Here is an 18,388-nt window from a genome sequence, read left to right as displayed (position 1 = left end):
TCCACAGTGCTGGCAGCACTTATGCAGCCACAGACCATGACACTCCCACCACCATGCTTTACTGTAGGCAAGACACACTTGTCTTTGTAATCCTCACCTGGTTGCCGCCACACACGCTTGACACCATCTGAACCAAATTAGTTAATCTTGGTCTCACCAGACCACAGGACATGGTTCCAGTAATCCATGTCCTTAGTCTGATTGTCTTCAACAAACTGTTTGCGGTCTTTCTTGTGCATCATCTTTAGAAGAGGCTTCCTTCTGGGACGACAACCATGCAGACCAATTTGATGCACTGTGCACTGACATGCTGACCCCCCCCCCCACTCCTTCACCCTCTGCAGCAATTCTGGCAGCACTAATATGTCTATTTCCCAAAGACAACCTCTGGATATGAGGCTGAGCACTTGCACTCAACTTCTTTTGGTCGACCATGGCGAGGCCTGTTCTGAGTGGAACCTGTCCTGTTAAACAGCTGTACAGTCTTGGCAACTGTTCTGCAGCTCAGTTTCAAGGTCTTGGCAATCTTATTATAGCCTAGGCCAGTGATGGCGAACCTTGGCACCCCAGATGTTTTGGAACTACATTTCTCATAATGCTCATGCACTCTGCAGAGTAGTGGAACATCATGGGAAACATAGTTCCAAAACATCTGGGGTGCCAAGGTTTGCCATCACTGGCCTAGGCCATCTTTATGTAGAACAACAATTCTTTTTTTTTTCCAGGTCCTCAGAGAGTTCTTTGCCATGAGGTGCCATGTTGAACTTCCAGTGACCAGTATGAGAGTGAGAGAGCACTAACACCAAATTTAACACACCTGCTCCCCACAAGGGAGGGAAAATGTCTAATAGGGTCCAAATTGAACATTTTCACTTAGGTGTGTGCTCACTTTTGTTGCCAGTGGTTTAGACATTAATGGCTGTGTGTTGAGTTATTTTGAGGGGACAGCAAATTTGCACTGTTATACAAGCTGTACACACACTACTTTACATTGTAGCAAACACTCATTTCTTCAGCGTTATCACATGAAAAGATATAATAAAAATACTTACAAAAATGTGATGGGTGTACTCACTTTTGTGAGATACTGTATATTCCAGAAACATACCATATCCATAAACGAGAAATGGCAGGTATGACAGACTCATACACCAGGTACTTATTCTACTCGGTGCACCTCGAACATTATTATAATTATTATTATTTATGCTTATATTTTACATAATATATCAGTGCTTAAAAACGACCAATTACTATAAATCATGTTATTTCTTTTACTCCTTTTTATTCCTGTATTAAGAGATTCGACATATGGTTACCTCAGCTTTATGCTGCAGCATGGTAGTAATAACAGTGATAAATGCACTTCCTTTTCTGTCATCAGAATTACTACATAGACTTTAGCTTACCTGCTGAAGTATGTGTCTTTCTCTTAAAGTCATTAATCGCCTGTGGAGTTCAACTAACTCATCTAGGTATGCCTGGAAAAAAGAGAACAATTTTAAATACTACTCATGTGGCTCAGATAAAACAGCAGGGAAATGCAGGAGAACACAAAGACAAGCACACAAGGCAAGAATTTTAATTAACATTTATACATCAGTAAGACAGTTGGTTCAGGTATTTTACTGAGCTCAAAGGATGCTTTAAGATGCAAAAAAACGGCAAGAGAACAAGGCAAATATGATAAAATATTTACAATCATGAATACTTAAAGTAGTAATAAACAGTTTTTTGCATAAATACTTTCAGATTTACTAAACGACATTCCTCAATAAAAAGTTTATTTATATGTCTAAGCCTTTACAATTCCCATGTTACAAAGCTGCTCTGTCCAGCACTCAATGCTGCCCCCCCAAACTTCCTGTCAGGTAAGCTCATGCACTGTCCTCATCACATGAATGCAGTGAAGCTTCTATTAATAAATTAGCTTGGAGGAGAGAGGAGAATGGAGTAGGGGAGTGGCTTGTCAGCCTAGGCCCTATTTCTTTCTGAGGACAAGGGCACTGTGGGGAGACTCCTCTGTAAGGATGAGCTCCAGCGTGTTCGCATGGTACACAAGCAGAGCCAGCCAGGAAGTCTGCACGGCGTTGCGCTAATCACAGCCAGGGAGACATTGTCCCGATGCTCGGCTGCAGAGATCGGGAAATGTCTCCCTGGCTGTGATTAGCGCAGCGCCGTGCAGACTTCCTGGCGGGCTCTGCACGTGTACCATGCGAACACGCTGGAGCTCATCCTTACTCTTCTGCAAGGTCAGCAGGGAGTGCACTGGAAACACCCAAAATAAGGTGGTTCCAGGGAACCTTGTAAGAGAATAGAGCCACCCAAAAAGAGGAACCAGGGAAGTGAGCAATTTAGGAGTTGAAAATGAAAGCAACCATAGGGAAAAAAAAATGAAAATTAAGAATGCAAACATGTAAGTGCTTAGGTCTCCATTTCTATGCCAAATGCTGTAAAGGTAAAAAAAAAAAAACACAAACCTTATGGGAAAATAAAAAGTTTGTAAATATACTTATCTTACCTAAGTAAAAGTGATGTTAAAACCCTTATTGCGAGATCCCAGGGAACACCAAGTACTCCAAAGTTTTGGTAGATGACATTTTAGCACATGGCAGGAGCATCATCTTGTGAGATTTCGAGGACTCAGCATTGCCTGGGATCTTCTCAGATGGATTCTGTAGAGTAAGGCTGGCCATAGTCGACACTGACAGTGTTGATAGGGGAATCCCTCCCGCCGAGCCATTGTGTTCTCCTGGCGGGGGAAGCCGTATCCGCCGGGAGAGCACAGTAATTATTGTTAGCGACTACAACAACCATTAGTGATAATAGCATGTAAAATCCATCAGGCTGGTTGGAGTGCGGCCGTCCCGGTTTTTCTCTACACATTTTTGCTGGTTGTACCAAAGTTGATCAATCAACCAACTTGGTTACATTCAGCCTGCCCATACATGGTTTGATTTTGATTCTCTGCCAATTCAATAGGAACCTATGGCTGGCTTAACCATACACTGGAAATCAGCTTTAGAATTGTGCTTGAGAAGCAGAAGTTCCGGGTGGAACAGGAAGGACTGTATGCACTTTGTGAGCACGAGCAGCATGGTTGGAATGCTTATTCTGGAAGTGTATTTTTAGGAGTGTTTCTATTAAATGTAAGGATTTTACAGCATGTGTTACTCTCTGGGTCAGGACCAGAAGTGATGGGTTCTCCATGTGTTATCTGCTGATGTGTGCCATTCCTTCTAAACTTGTACAGCGCATATGACCTATTTGGTCAGACACTCACCCTGTATATATGACCTATGTTAATATATATCAAAGGATTGGGAGTGCATGTGGTGAAGTTGGCATGTTTCCAAGTTCACAGTGGAAAAGACAACTACTACGATAGGTTCAGAGGATTTTTGTGTTTTTTTATTGAGCACGAGTGACTTTTTCCAGCTTACCTGTGGATTTTTTATTTATTCACATTATTGATATATTTCACTTGGTAGGGTGTAGTGATTCACAGAGTATTATATTTTAGATTTTTGTTTTAGTTTTTTAGATTTTTTTTTATGTTTTTACACTTATCAGAAAGAGGGCAACATGACCCCCATCTTGGTTCAGCATTTTTGAATGGGGGGGGTGAATAAATAAACAGATCCTGATTTATAGGCTCCTCTGACATATTTTAGCTCATATGGGTTTAGTCACAGATCAGCATTGCAGTGTCAAAACGTATGGTGTCTATGTATAGTAGCATTTGCTGTGTGATGTTTTCTTCTTTTGAGTCAAAAGCTGGGTTCACACTGGTGCGCTCTCCGACATCGCATGTGATTCGCACCGCACTGCTGTGCGAACCACATGCAATGTTTGTGCAATGTGAATTTAGCAATACAGATTATATGGCCGAATTCCGATCGCATTTGGACCAAAGTCATGCAGGACCCTTTTTTTGGTCCCATGCAATCCAATTCCTGTCCGAATTGCCAGTTCGCACTGCGATATGCGAACCGATCTGGGGGTGTCATTAACTTTCTATTGACACCCACAGGGGTTCGCATAGGGCAGTGTGAACTGCCTGCGGGTGACATGCGATGTGGGAACCCATGCTGGATTCACACAGGTTCTTGCATCGCAGCAGTGTGAACCGAGCCTTAGGATACCTTGAGCTCTAAATGCAAACAAGTGACTTTCCTTAGGATGTCAGACATTAAGATTAACCATAAGGAACATGTACGTCAATGAATAGTACAGTAGTAGTAGAGGAGCACAAAGTCATGAAATGTTTTATGTACTTGTTATGACTTTACCCCCTAGTAGGTGGAGCAGGCTCATGCAAGATGCAGAGCCTAAGTGGAACCTTGGTCTTCACCAGACCACCACGCAAGAGATAACTCAGAGACACTAGTGACCCCTAGGCTACTTTGCTACAAGATGTCAACAGGTCAGGACCACCAAGGTATAACAAGAGCTGTATTGGCTATGATCAACAGACATGGTAGCGGCACTACTGTCTGTCAGTTCAGGCAGTGGTTGAAGCATCAACCAAGGCAAAAAACAACGGGTATAACAAAAGTCCACTTGATTAATATAATACTTCTCTAACACTCACCATGTAAGGTGTTGTCGCCGTAACCATAAACTGTAAACAAAAAAAGGGGGGGTTATCCCAATGACAGTCATTGGGAAAGCATAGCGGTTATGGATAACAAAGGGTAGTACTGCAGTAGTAACTGGAAAAAAGTTAATTTTATTGACAAGCAGTAAAAAATAACAATGTGATACACTCTGCTTGGTGTGCAGCTTCACAATGTCACCTATCGTGTGACGATACCTCGATAAGTGCTTTGTCAAAGACAACAGACAAGAACATACATATAACATAACAGTGCTAACACATTAAAACCAAGGAATGTCCGGACGCCTGGTACTAATGCACAAACGGGCTGTCAGGCGATAATTATTGCATGAGTGGACCATTTTACAACCAAAATGTATAATCATATGGCATCTGTACTGTGCATATCCCCCGAGAATGTTGGAAGGATGGTGATACCTCTCGTTCCCAGTGTTAAGAAGAAGAAGAAGAAGAAGAGTATCAAGACATCCATGATGAGTGGGAAGTGCATAATATGCAATGTGTGAAAGGATATATCTTGAACCATACAACGGCATGGTGGCTGCAGAGAAATCCTCACAGGGGTATGCCACTTGTACATTTGTTGATAGTTCATCATGATCAGTGCATATTAATATACATTAAGTGGAGTGATGACCAGCAAATAGATAGGAGCAATGGAAGCAATGAATTGGTCAGCTTAAGAATACCAGTCAGAGACTATGCAGATGAGGATGGGTGATGGGTAAATGAAAGAAGGTTGAAGCCAATAGCATGTAAATTCTAGTGCTTTTGGGTACTGTGCATGGCTTGGGTACTTTACCACAGCTGACACTTCCCTCCTGCTTGTCTTGCTCCCATACCCTCCTGATAGCCGAAGCTATATTTGGTGTCATCTCCCCATTTTTTGCAATCCAAGCATTGGATGTACATGACCAGTGTGGTGGAGATCTAATGAGCTCCCGCTGATAGGCTCACAGCACAGCACGCGCCTCTTCCGGTGTGTAACCCGCCAGCAGAAACAGGGATACTGCAAACGACATCACAGTCATGCAGCAAACAAGAACAGTCAAAGTTCAGGCAGAGACTAAGGCCGAGGTCTAACAAAGTGGCAGGCTGGGTTGGTTGGTGTCCAGGTAAGTGGCAGGCTGGGTTAGTCATTGTCCAGGCAGAGGTCAAGGCAAGGGGTAGGCAAGAGTAATTGACAATCAGCAATATGGACAGGAGAGACAGTCTCAGAAAAAAGTTGCAGTCTCATTTACAAAGTAGCTGCCAACAAGTCAAACCACCAGACACCATAAGGGAAACTTTAAATACTCTCCTAGGCCTGGTTGCCTGGCCATTGCAAGGGATCCATACGCAACGATAGCTAAAAGGTCACGCTATAGCACTAAAAGAGCTTACAGTCTAATACCTATGCCTACCACAATCTTACAAAAACAGTAGGATACATTTGAAAAAAGAAAGACACTCAATTAAAACCTGCACTGAAGCACTGTGATTTTATGAATGTACCCACAAAGTTGCCTTTTTCCCTCCTTGCCCCGTGCATGCACTTAGAAGAGCTGAGCAGCACACCCTTCAATAAATTCAACACATACAGTCATGGAAAAATATATTGGCACCCCTGCATATCTGTCAGATATTGCACCACTTTGCCCAGAAAATTGTTGCAATTACAAATGTTTAAGTATTCTCATGTTTATGTATTTTGTTTATACTGGTAGGACACAAAAAAGTGGTGAAACAAAAAGCCAAATCTGACTCATTCCACGCAAAACTCCAAAAATGGACTGGACAACATTTTTGGCACCCTCAATTTAATATTTGGTAGCAGACCCATTGGGAAAGATAACTGAAATCAATCTCTTCAATGAGTATCTTACACCACTCTACTGGAATTTTGGACCACTCTTCTTTAGTCAAATGCGCCAGGTCTCTTAGATTTGAAGGATTCCTTTTCCCAACTGCTGTTTTGAGATCTCTCCACATGTGCTCTATGGGATTTGGACTCATTGCTGGCCAGTTCAGTACTCTTCAGTGCTTTGTCTAAAACCATTTCTGGGTGCTTTTTAATGTGTGCTTTAGGTCATTGTCCTGCTGTAAGACCCATGACCTCTGATGGAGACCCAACTTTCTGACACGGTCCTACATTGCACCCCCAGAATTCTTTGGTAGTCTTCAGATTTCATAATGCCATGCACATGGTCAGGACATCCCAGTGCCTGAAAGAATTAAGCAAGACCAAAACATCAGTGAACCTCCTTTACTGTAGGGACTGTATTATTATTTTTTAAAGGCCTCATTTCTTTTTCAGCAAACAGTAGAATGATGGGCGTTACCAAAAAGCAGACATTTTGTTTCATCTGTCCACAGCACGTTCTTCCAAAAGGATTTTGGCTTCCTCAGGTAAGTTTTGGCAAACTCTTTGATAATTTTTTCTCTTTCGTTCGCGTCCAGGAAGATTAGCAACAGTGCTATGGGCTGTAAACTTCTTGACAATGTTGCGCACAGTGGACACAATAAGATCTCTGGAGATGAACTTAATCTTGAGATTGTCAATGTTTTTCCACAATTTGTGTTCTCTAATCCTCAGACAATTCTTTGCTGCACTTTCTGTTCTCCATGCTCTGCGTGGCACACAGAGACACACAACAGTAAGGTTGAGTAAAATGTTCACAATTTTACATGGTTGCTGGTAAAATGATTTCTACATTGTCGGCACCTGTTAATGTATACAGGTGAGTATTGAATTACAAATTACAGGAGCATCACAAGCTTGGAATACAACTACTTTTTACAATTTTGAGAAGGTGCCAATAATTTTGTCCAGTCCATTTTTGGAGTTTTGTGTGGAATGTGCCACATTTGGCTTTTTGTTTCTCCACTTTTTTTCTGGGTGAAGAGGTGCATTATTTGACAGAAATTAAGGTGTGCCAATATTTTTGGCCATGACTTTAGGTGCATGGATCACCAGAAAGCACTAAAAAACTTTGTAGAAATGATCTCCAATAAAACTGTAGACACAAACTTCAAAAATATATTTACCTTATCGCAGTCTCCATTTTTTACTTGTTTTTCTGACTTGCTCTGTTTAATCGGACTCTTTACTTCCAGGATCTACAAGCCACACACCATTAAAAAAAGTAAATCATCTTGGCAAGAAACACAGTGAATTGTCAGTTTAAACACATCCCATGCTACAGATGTGAGACTCCAGGCAGTGCTGTCATTATTCTGTATTAGGAATAGTAATTAGAGGTTACACGGAAGGTGTCTGTAGCCCCAGACAGATGTGTGAAGCCCAGGGTGAGGAAATATGGCTAGATACACACAAAAAAGGTAAATATACAAAAGCTGTAAATTCCCAGTCTGGCCTCTGGTGAGATTGATAAAAGCTCTTGACCTCTGGTCTTGCTCTTTATGGTTTCAGCCAGACTTGAAGGAATTTACAACCTACTGTAAAGTAACAAGTGATATCTTGACAAATAAGAGCAGGACAGGAGATTTATAAAGAATAGACACTGTTCATAGTAGAACACCTTTTATTGAAATGGGTTATAGTGCCCTTTGTTTTCCATTTTATTCTGGATAACGTTTATCCTGAAAATATGCTGTATTTTTATGTATACGAGCAGACTATATACATGTCTGAAGTATGCCATGGCAATAAAGAAGGTGAGCAGGACAAAATAATCAAATTGAATTTGGAAGAGTGTTTCACATCTTCCAGATTACAATTTTTATTTCTTTAGTACACTTTTCATTTTCACCAAATGTAACAAACCAACAATACTAGTAAAGTGCTGGCAGCAGCTAAGCTTGTCATCATATTAGCTCCTTTGTGTCGGGGAAAAAACAGTGTTGCTAATCCCATACTGTACAGTACACAAAGGTTTGACTTCTCCAGATTAAGTCCAGTCCTCCTACATCAGCAACCCCAGTCATTCAGCAGTTCAGTGCAAGAAGCACAGTGAGAGGTTCTCAGTCAGTTAAATGACAGGTGGCAAGCTTAGAGTCAGCAGTACATGCCTAATTTTGACTTAGAGACAAGGTATGGGCCAGTATACATCTTGGACCCTTCACAGAAACAAAGGACCTGATATAAATACAAGTACACACACCTGAAGGCACCAAAAGGCCTACCCTTTACTTACCATATTTGTTTATGTACTTTGATAGACATGACAGGTTTACTTCAAAGCAGACCCCGCCTGGTTTAGACCCTTCTCTGCAGTTGACACCCTCCCATAACCACATTGTCAACACTCAATGGACCCTTGTCCAACTGTGTGCATGCCTTGGTATGTGTGAAAGCTCTTTTGGCCACACTTCTCATGTGGGTCACAGGAGTGCACTTCTTCAGTTCTGCTCTCCTGAGTCAGTCAACAGTGGGCTGCAGTCACGGAGTGATACCAGACTCTGGAGAGATCCTTACAATAATTTTGGCATCCACCTAGATGCCTTACAGGCAGCTGGCTCAGCTTTTCAGCACACCACTGAGAGCCTGAGTCAGCTGCTCCTACCCCCTCTCCTGCTGCGGTGAGCGCTGGAGGGGCAGAGCCCAGAGAGATAACTGGCAGTCAGTGCTCTGTGCTCAGAGCAGACCCAAGAACTAAGCAATCTGCAATCATGTGATCGCACAGCTCTCAGGCTTAGAGCCAGAAGGGGGTAGCTTGCAGCATTGGATTTATTCTGCAGCAGAGATGTAAGTATTTTATCATTTTATAATTCTGCACCGTCCCTTCAAGGAGCCATCCTAACATTACAAATTTAGCAATTCTCTCTCTCTCTGTAGTCCTCCCTATTGACCTACATTACAACTGTCTTTGATTGGATGAAGCCAATATTGTACCATAATACTGTACATTTGTTTTTAAATAAAGAAACATATATACTTAAAAGATTAATTCACCTTTTGTAACATATTATACCCATTATCAGGGTGTAACATGTTACAGATGCACAGCCCCCCCCCCCACCCCGATCCTGTTTTGACAGTGAGCAGAGGATTTTCTCCCCCCCCCACTCAATGTCACAACCTAAAAAGATGCCCGGCCACATCATTCATTCACAGTTTTCCGTCGAATGTGAAAACTACAAGTACCTGCATCTGTTGCAGCTGTCGCCTTGTAGTTCTCAATGAACTACCAGGGTGCCATTGAGCGCTATAAAGAGTTCATTGAGTCTTTCTGTCAGAGTAACCGCCTGTCCGTATTGGAGGAACGGGCAAACAGCTATTTAGACAGTCTGGAGGAATTATGATTATGATGCAGACCATTAGTGCAATGCTTTACAGGCTCCTAACAAAATAAGTATAATGCATATTTTTCTACCTGAAAGTGAATGTACAGCTTGTATAACAGTGTTAATTTGCTGTCCCCTCAAAATAACACACAACCATTAATGTCTAAACCACTGGCAACAAAAAGGCACATGCCTAAGTGAAAAGCCTGGATCCTCCTCTTCTCTGGTCCCTCTTCGCTGCTCCTGGCTCCTCCCTCCTGTCCAGTTCCCCCCACAGCCAAGCTGGAGCTCCATGTGTCTATTCAGACTCTGAGTTGCTGTTCGGGCCCCGACCCCTCTCTCTCTCCTGATTGGCTAACTGACTTTGATTGACAGCTGCAGGAGCCAATGGCGCCACTGTCGTTTCTAAGCCAATCAGGAGGAGGAGACTCGGACGCCTGAGCGACTTGTGCACATCGCTGGACAGAGATGGGGCTCAGGTAAGTATTAGGGGGTGCTGGGATGGCTGCTGCACACAGAAGGCTTTTTATCTTAATGCATAGAATGCTTTAAGATAAAAAAACTTCTGCCTTTAAGATAAGGAAACAATTTAACATCTCATATATTACTTTAGGCTTAGTGCTGTGAAGTTATTTGTTTCAGAAGCACTGCACAGCTAAACAATATGACTTACTAAAGGCAAATAAGCTGTTCACTTTGCAAGGGAAGTTGCACTCTACAGGGGAATTTTCCCTAGAGCTTATTGAACCTGGTAAAGTTTTACTGTGCAAAGCATATAATCAAGGAACATAAAATAAAAAAATGATTAAGCTCTGGAGCAGATTGCCTTGCAAAGTGAACAACCTATGTGCCTTTAGTAATTCATTCAAGAAAAGAAAAAATGTAGCGCCAAACTATATAAATAAAAGAATAACCATTAATTGGTTATGAGGATGTAACCTCCAATCAAAAATGTGGTTATACTTGAGTGCACAAACTCCGTGAAGAAGATCATAAATAGCAGAGCTAAGAAGCAGTAACTCATAAGCTAGAAATGAATACACCCTGGATAGTGATAATAGAACAAACAATCAAAAAAAAATTTCTTATGTGACACAGTTATGCATCTGTATGGCTACAGATGTAAGCAAAACACAAAGGTGAAATGTTCTATAAAAAAATGTTCTAAAAAAAATGAGAAGGGGTGGTCTCTTAAGCTTCCCAAGAGCTGACTGATCGTTCCTTCAGTTGAAAACACCTCTTCCACATCTATGGACAATCCTTTCCCTCAGAAATTGCACATCTTCAAAGGACATTCCTTGGCATATAAAAAAATAAGGTACCCTTACCAGCTTTAGTTGACCCACAGCTCACCGTATGGTGGGTAGGTCCTCAAAGCTTGTATAGGCTGACCACCCTTCAGTTGCACCAATGGATGGGTGGATATCCCAATTCCGATGCTCCAGGTGGATCCCAGAAGAAGAGCTGATAACGCCGGCCTCAGGAACGTCACATGAGATGGTAAGGAGGAGAGACTCCCAATTTCATGAGGGATATGAGAAAAGAGGGAAAGAACACCTCCTCATAGTGTATGTGGAGTGGGACGTGAACTCATTCATAAATCAGTCCTGAATTGTTTGTTTTTTGGTTTTTCCTCTTTTTCTTTTTTAGTATGAGATTTATGTAGTGGGTTAGCTCTGTTTAATGATTGTACACCTACTTATGTCTGCCCCATTTTCCCTATATTATGATTCCTTTCATTAATTCATCCTAATGTTGGAAGTAATCTGTGATCTGTCCTGTATACACGCTCCCGGGGATTTAGTGAAATGATTTTTATTCTGTTAAGAAACCGTCTCACCATAGGGGTTTAAAGCTACTGCTTATACCCTTCTTTCCATCAATGAATCCTTGCGGGACGCACCAGATGGAGCGCATGCGTCATCACGCCTCGGCGTTTGCTGACACGCATACCGCCGTGGCCATGTGACGGCGCCTACATCGTTGCCGCCCCCCTGTGCGGACGAGTCATTGGCGTCAGGTCTGAGGCTCGGATTCGCCGGGAGGTGCGAGGCGGAGCTGTCCTTGTCCCACACCCTCACATTGGACAGAGGCAATCATGTGGGACTGGATGAGATGACATCAAACACCTTCAGCGCTGTGATTGGCCCCTTCATTGTGTTCTCGTCATTCCACTTCTGGTGGATGGAACGCAGGAAGAGGAAGTAACAGTGGGTGAGACGCACGCCCAATGGGAGCGGTGTGACAGGTGTGGATCACAGGTAAGGTAATTATGGGGCTATTTATAGGTGCAAATGGTGATGGGGGTCAGTTCCATAACCCAGTAGATGTCTGTGAGGACGAAACCGGTCGGTTATTTAGACTCTTATCACCATCATTGCGCTACTATTCAAGTTACCCGTTTGCTGTGGTTTCTCTGATGTGCTGTGTGGAACTTTTTATCTTTTGGGATTTTTTATACTTAAATTTTTTGTACATTGGACGATTTCCTTGCTGTGCAATTATTTTAAATGAGATTTTGGATTATCTCTTTGCTGTGTCAATATTTTGATCAAGATTTTAAAATAAATCTCTACACTATGAGGAGGTGTTCTTTCCCTCTTTTCTCATATCCCTCATGAAATTGGGAGTCTCTCCTCCTTACCATCTCATGTGACGTTCCTGAGGCCGGCGTTATCAGCTCTTCTTCTGGGATCCACCTGGAGCATCGGAATTGGGATATCCACCCATCCATTGGTGCAACTGAAGGGCGGTCAGCCTATACAAGCTTTGAGGACCTACCCACCATACGGTGAGCTGTGGGTCAACTAAAGCTGGTAAGGGTACCTTATTTTTTTATATGCCAAGGAATGTCCTTTGAAGATGTGCAATTTCTGAGGGAAAGGATTGTCCATAGATGTGGAAGAGGTGTTTTCAACTGAAGGAACGATCAGTCAGCTCTTGGGAAGCTTAAGAGACCACCCCTTCTCATTTTTTTTTAGAACATTTTTTTTTAGAACATTTCACTTTTGTGTTTTGCTTACATCTGTAGCCATACAGATGCATAACTGTGTCACATAAGAAAAAATGTTTTGATTGTTTGTTTGTTCTATTATCACTATCCAGGGTGTATTCATTTCTAGCTTATGAGTTACTGCTTCTTAGCTCTGCTATTTATGATCTTCTTCACGGAGTTTGTGCACTCAAGTATAACCACATTTTTGATTGGAGGTTACATCCTCATAACCAATTAATGGTTATTCTTTTATTTATATAGTTTGGCGCTACATTTTTTCTTTTCTTGACTGTTTACATTTATCCACTGGTGTGTTGGCTGCCTACTCACTATATACACACACAGATTTGTTTAGCGCAGTATATTCTTTTTTATTTTTAGTAATTCATTCCCTTTCTCAATAAGACACAGAAACTGCTCGGTTTAATAGAAGTTGGCATTAAAGCTACACTAGAATGTCATGAAAGAGTTATTGGTAGACTTTACACCAAATTGTATGAATAAATTAAAGTACAGTCCTAAGATGACAATTGTACATCATTCAGAGAGGTCAATAGGGAAAAGACAGGTTAGAAAATTAAGATACATCCACTTTGTGATGTTTTCATACATATCAATTTAGTGTATAAGAAAAATAAAGTAGCCTGTTCATACGAATGAATTTCAGGGTCTGGCACCTATAGCCTGTCCATTCAGCAGTTGATCTCTGAGCATTTTATTCCTTCCTGCCCCGTTTGATCTCGATCTTACAGCACAATGAATCCTAGTTGCTAGGCAGGAAACTGTGCAGCCTTCCAAAAGCTCCCATATCTGATTTCTTGCCTCCAACAGCTAAGCATATATGTCATTAACTGTGGATAAACACTTAAGGCTGAAGCGTTATTTCTGGCAATTTACCTTACATAATAAGTGGTAAAATGTAGAGCAGACAGAAGAAGAGACAAAAAACCCAGTGCATTCTCTTCTGCCATTTTTACATACCACATTTCAGGTTGTAAAATACTTGCCATGCATCTGAATGGCAAGTATTTGGAGGATCTGTGTAATGAGAAATGCATGGGATCTACCATTACTGAATTTTAGTTCTCAGAGCCACTTACCTATAACAAAGACAGATAAGGATTTCTGACTTCTCTCTGACTTTTCTTATCTGTGTGCTTGTTTTATGTCAGAGACTGGTAACGTAGGGACCAGTAGTTGGCATAAAAGCCAGAAAACTAGCATTTTCTGCAATGATTGTCCTATGGTTTTCTCATGACAGGTTTACTTTAAAGCAACTAAAGGAAAAATAAGGAGGTAGATATTTCCCCCCATGGTTTTTCTTTTTAAAACATAACAAGGGGATCAGTACACAATATGCACTTTTTTTGACAGGCACTTTAATCAGCACTGCTACAGCATACCTCAACACTGGTGTAATTGGATCTATAGGGAGTATGCACAGTACCGCACCTCTACACATCTCCTCAATTAAACCTGAAAACCATGAAAAATACATCTGAAAAAAAAAAAAAACGACTTTCCTTGAATAATCGATCTTTGCAACTGTTCTTTGTACACAATGTATACCACCTACAAAGACATAATTAAAAGCCATGGAAGTTAACCCCATACAACACCTTGCTCCCTCTTACTGGTGCATTTATTAATAAACCATACACTGTATAGTGTTCACAATATTTTCTAGATTCTAGATGTAATGTCTACTTGAAAGTGCTAAAGATCATGAAGCCATCAATGGAGTTGACTGTCCAATGTTAAAGTGGCTTCTCAACTGCCTGCGTCCATAGATTCACATAGTACAACTTGCCCCCAGACCCCTGTCACAAGATTTTGACTAAGAGCAGTGGGAGCCAATGGCTCCCACTCATTCAGCAAAGCCTGTTAGAGCAGGGAGAACCTTCATAGACGGGCACAGCACTGGATCAACTGAGGGCTCAGGTAAGTATAAGGGAGGGTGACGAGGTTAAATTAATAGCTAAACATTTTTTTCCTTAATGTAGGGAATGCAATAAGGTAAACATGTTTAGGCTTTAGAAACCGTTTAATATCTAAAGTTAATATATACGAATATTCCTGTGATATAAACTCAAAGGAAACCTGTTGGGTAATACACAGTACTGAATCATCCACTTAAAAAAAATTGTCAATTCCATCAGTATACCATAACGATGAATCATTTGTATCACAGATACAGGCAGGTATAATACATATGCTGCCCACCAATGATGCTTAAAGTGTTACTAAACCCACAACAGTAAAATCAGTCTGTATATGCAGTAAAGCATGCTTGTTATACTCACTGTGGAACCTAAGGGGTTAATCCTGTGCATTGTGTGAAAAGGCTGTTTGATCCCGTCTTCTCTGATCCTCCCCTTCTTCCACTGTTCCCAATCCATCTCCTGATAAGACAGAGCTTTTGGAGTCACTCCACACATGCTTAGTTTACAGTGTATTGCTAGAGAGTTTTTGTTTTTCTTGGAAGGGTACATGTGATCAGCACAGGGCCAATCAGCACTGTCCAGACATAGGGTCAGGGGTCCTGCAGCCTCATAGGACAGTCAGTGTAGAATGAAAACTCCTCCTACAAGCTTTAACCAGATACTGATAGAAGTAACAAGACTGCTATTTACTGCTGATAAAAGGTATTTAGCAGTTTATATTTACTAAAATATTTTGCATTTTCATGTTCTGTGGAAGATCAGATATAGTGAATGCAGGATCCTGGGTTTAGTAACACTTTAAGGCTAGGTTAACACGATTATGTGATGCAACTTAGATGCAGTTTACATATTCTATGGGGCCTGAATCGTGCTGCAATCTCACCAAAGTAGTACAGAACCCTTTTCAGGATTAATACCACTGTTTAAGTGTCTCCCAATTCATAACATCCATAGCCAAAAAATTCTGGGGTCAAAGTGAAACTAAAAGCACAATGCCATAACTAGGGAGCATGGTTGAAGGAATGCCTGCCAAGATATGTTTGGTGCAATAAAATACATCTACTATAGGTGGCAAATAAAATGAGTGCGACAGTCGTATCTGCAACAAACACCTGACAATGAGTGACCCTTGAAATAATCATCCAATTAACATAATAGTAATTAAAAACAATGTGTGCAGTTGTAACTAATGACAACAAGCCCATTCAAGTTTCAAAATGTTTGTCCCTCTCCACTTTAAAAAAAAAGCCTAATAATAGTATATAAAGCAAGTTCAGTCCTTCATTTCCAGTGGGCGGCCCATTATCCAATCTAAAGAGTTCTGATAAATGCATCTTGGGAAAGTAAATCACATTCTAAAGAAAAAATATTTGATGGTCATTGTAATCCAAAATGTCATACTTGTGCATTTAAACTGGTAGATAGAGGGAGACTGTAAGCCATAAACACCTGACTGTTTTTTTTTGGACACTCCAACTGCATCAGAGGTGAGGCTCCAAAAACGACAGGTGGGCCATATGAAAGTCTGCGGGAGGAAGATGATGCTGCCCCATCCTCTCACCAAACAGTGGATACCAACGTCATGATGTCAGGTTCTGCAGGAGGAAGATGATGCTGCCCCATACTCTCACCAAACAGTGGATGCCAACGTCATGATGTCAGGTTCTGCAGGAGGAAGATGATGCTGCCCCATACTCTCACCAAACAGTGGATGCCAACGTCATGATGTTAGGGTCTGCAGGAGGAAGATGATGCTGCCCCATACTCTCACCAAACAGTGGATGCCAACGTCATGATGTTAGGGTCTGCAGGAGGAAGATGATGCTGCCCCATCCTCTCACCAAACAGTGGATGCCAACGTCATGATGTTAGGGTCTGCAGGAGGAAGATGATGCTGCCCCATCCTCTCACCAAACAGTGGATGCCAACGTCATGATGTTAGGGTCTGCAGGAGGAAGATGATGCTGCCCCATCCTCTCACCAAACAGTGGATGCCAACGTCATGATGTTAGGTTCTGCAGGAGGAAGATGATGCTGCCCCATACTCTCACCAAACAGTGGATACCAACATCATGATGTTAGGGTCTGCAGGAGGAAGATGATGCTGCCACATCCTCTCACCAAACAGTGGATGCCAACGTCATGATGTTAGGTTCTGCAGGAGGAAGATGATGCTGCCCCATACTCTCACCAAACAGTGGATACCAACATCATGATGTTAGGGTCTGCAGGAGGAAGATGATGCTGCCACATCCTCTCACCAAACAGTGGATGCCAACATCATGATGTTAACAGTAGCAGCCTCTGACACCACTAAATACGTCTCAATGTATTGTCCCTGCAACACCAATTTGTGGTGTTGTCATAAACGGGAATATGTAAACTTTCATTTTATAACACAGAGAAGGAAAACAACAGCAATAATCGTAAAGGCTGCATTGGGTAACACAGATTTACTATTTAGTATAAATAAACTTTTGTTTCCTTTTTTGCATGATGAGATGTAAAAGGGCAGTCTGCTGTGCACTTCAAAAGGGGCTGATTTATAAAAAGTGTGTTAAGGAACATTTCTTGCTGCCAATAGCGACCAATCACAAACCTTGATTCATTTTGTAACCTGAACGGTTTTTGGAAGTTATAGGCAACAAGAAAAAGTCCTCTAAGCCTTTTTTTATACATCAGCCCTTTATGTTTTTCATTTATACGTTATTTATGCTGGCCAAGGCTTGGCAGAGCATCAAATACTCCAAAACTGTGAAACGCTGCATGAACAAAAGGGGTGTCAAAGCAGTATACAAACTGTTCAAAGGAACGTACAAGAAGCTCGTGGACAGCTTTTATTCAAGGACAATGGCTAGGTTTAAGAATATAGCCGATATATGTATTTTTCTGACAGCTAGAACAAAGCATGTTGCACTGTTTCTACTGAGACAAGTGAAACAAAAATCTGCTTCAAAGCATGGGAATTTAGTTCTATTTCTCCTCCAGCCTTTCCTTTACACTGATCATACACAGCCTGATTCTCACTACAATTGCAACCTACTTAAATGCAAAGTGTGTGCATTACCACTGTGCTATTAAAAAAATGGCAACTGAAGCTGGTCATACACATCACAATCTGATGGCATTATATCCTTTTAATATTATGCCCAACTAAACAATCATTTCAATTTGTATACAACCCCGTATGCCTCTCCAAATGCATAGTTGTTGGTAGGTCTAAAAGAGATTGCACATTCAGATTGTAACATGTAAGGTCAGTTTAAAGAAAACCTTTGCTCTGCACATTCCGAGTTTGCTTTAATGGTTCTATCCCCAGCAGTGTATACTGCCAATGCTTATCCTTTGCACCCCATCGCTCTGTACAACTAAAAGTAATTCTAAGTATCTCCAGGTATATAGTAACATGTGGGGTACCAAGCTAAAAGGTATGTATATGAAATTGGGGAGGTGTGCAATAAAGTGAATTCCTTGATTTGCCCCATATGGGAAAAGCACACAGACACATTTAAACCCCTGTTCACATTGGAGGGCCTTTTCATTCGATTTGACCGGTCAAATCGCATGACAGGTCACACCCTATTGTCGGCAATCGCATTGTTT

At 41.5% G+C, this 18,388-nt stretch overlaps 1 protein-coding gene across 9 annotated transcripts in view; it reads right to left on the bottom strand.

Annotated features, from left to right (window-relative positions):
* The window catches only part of MLLT3 (MLLT3 super elongation complex subunit), a 358,426-nt gene that overhangs the window by 20,612 nt on the left and 319,426 nt on the right, over positions 1-18,388 (bottom strand). For 4 of the 9 annotated variants that reach the window (XM_040359609.1, XM_040359582.1, XM_040359585.1 and 1 more), the window contains 3 exons: positions 7,649-7,720; positions 4,595-4,624; positions 1,410-1,481 (listed from right to left, as the gene is read on the bottom strand). In XM_040359609.1, coding sequence (XP_040215543.1) covers positions 1,410-1,481; positions 4,595-4,624; positions 7,649-7,720 — 174 coding nt within the window. The remainder of the gene's footprint in view (positions 1-1,409; positions 1,482-4,594; positions 4,625-7,648; positions 7,721-18,388) is intronic. The other 5 variants (XM_040359591.1, XM_040359599.1, XM_040359614.1 and 2 more) reach the window with 2 other exon arrangements.

Source organism: Rana temporaria, chromosome 1 (assembly GCF_905171775.1).
Source record: "Rana temporaria chromosome 1, aRanTem1.1, whole genome shotgun sequence".
Taxonomy (NCBI): domain Eukaryota; kingdom Metazoa; phylum Chordata; class Amphibia; order Anura; family Ranidae; genus Rana; species Rana temporaria.
Note: the sequence above shows the minus strand (reverse complement) of the source record. Positions and strands in the feature narration are given on the sequence as shown.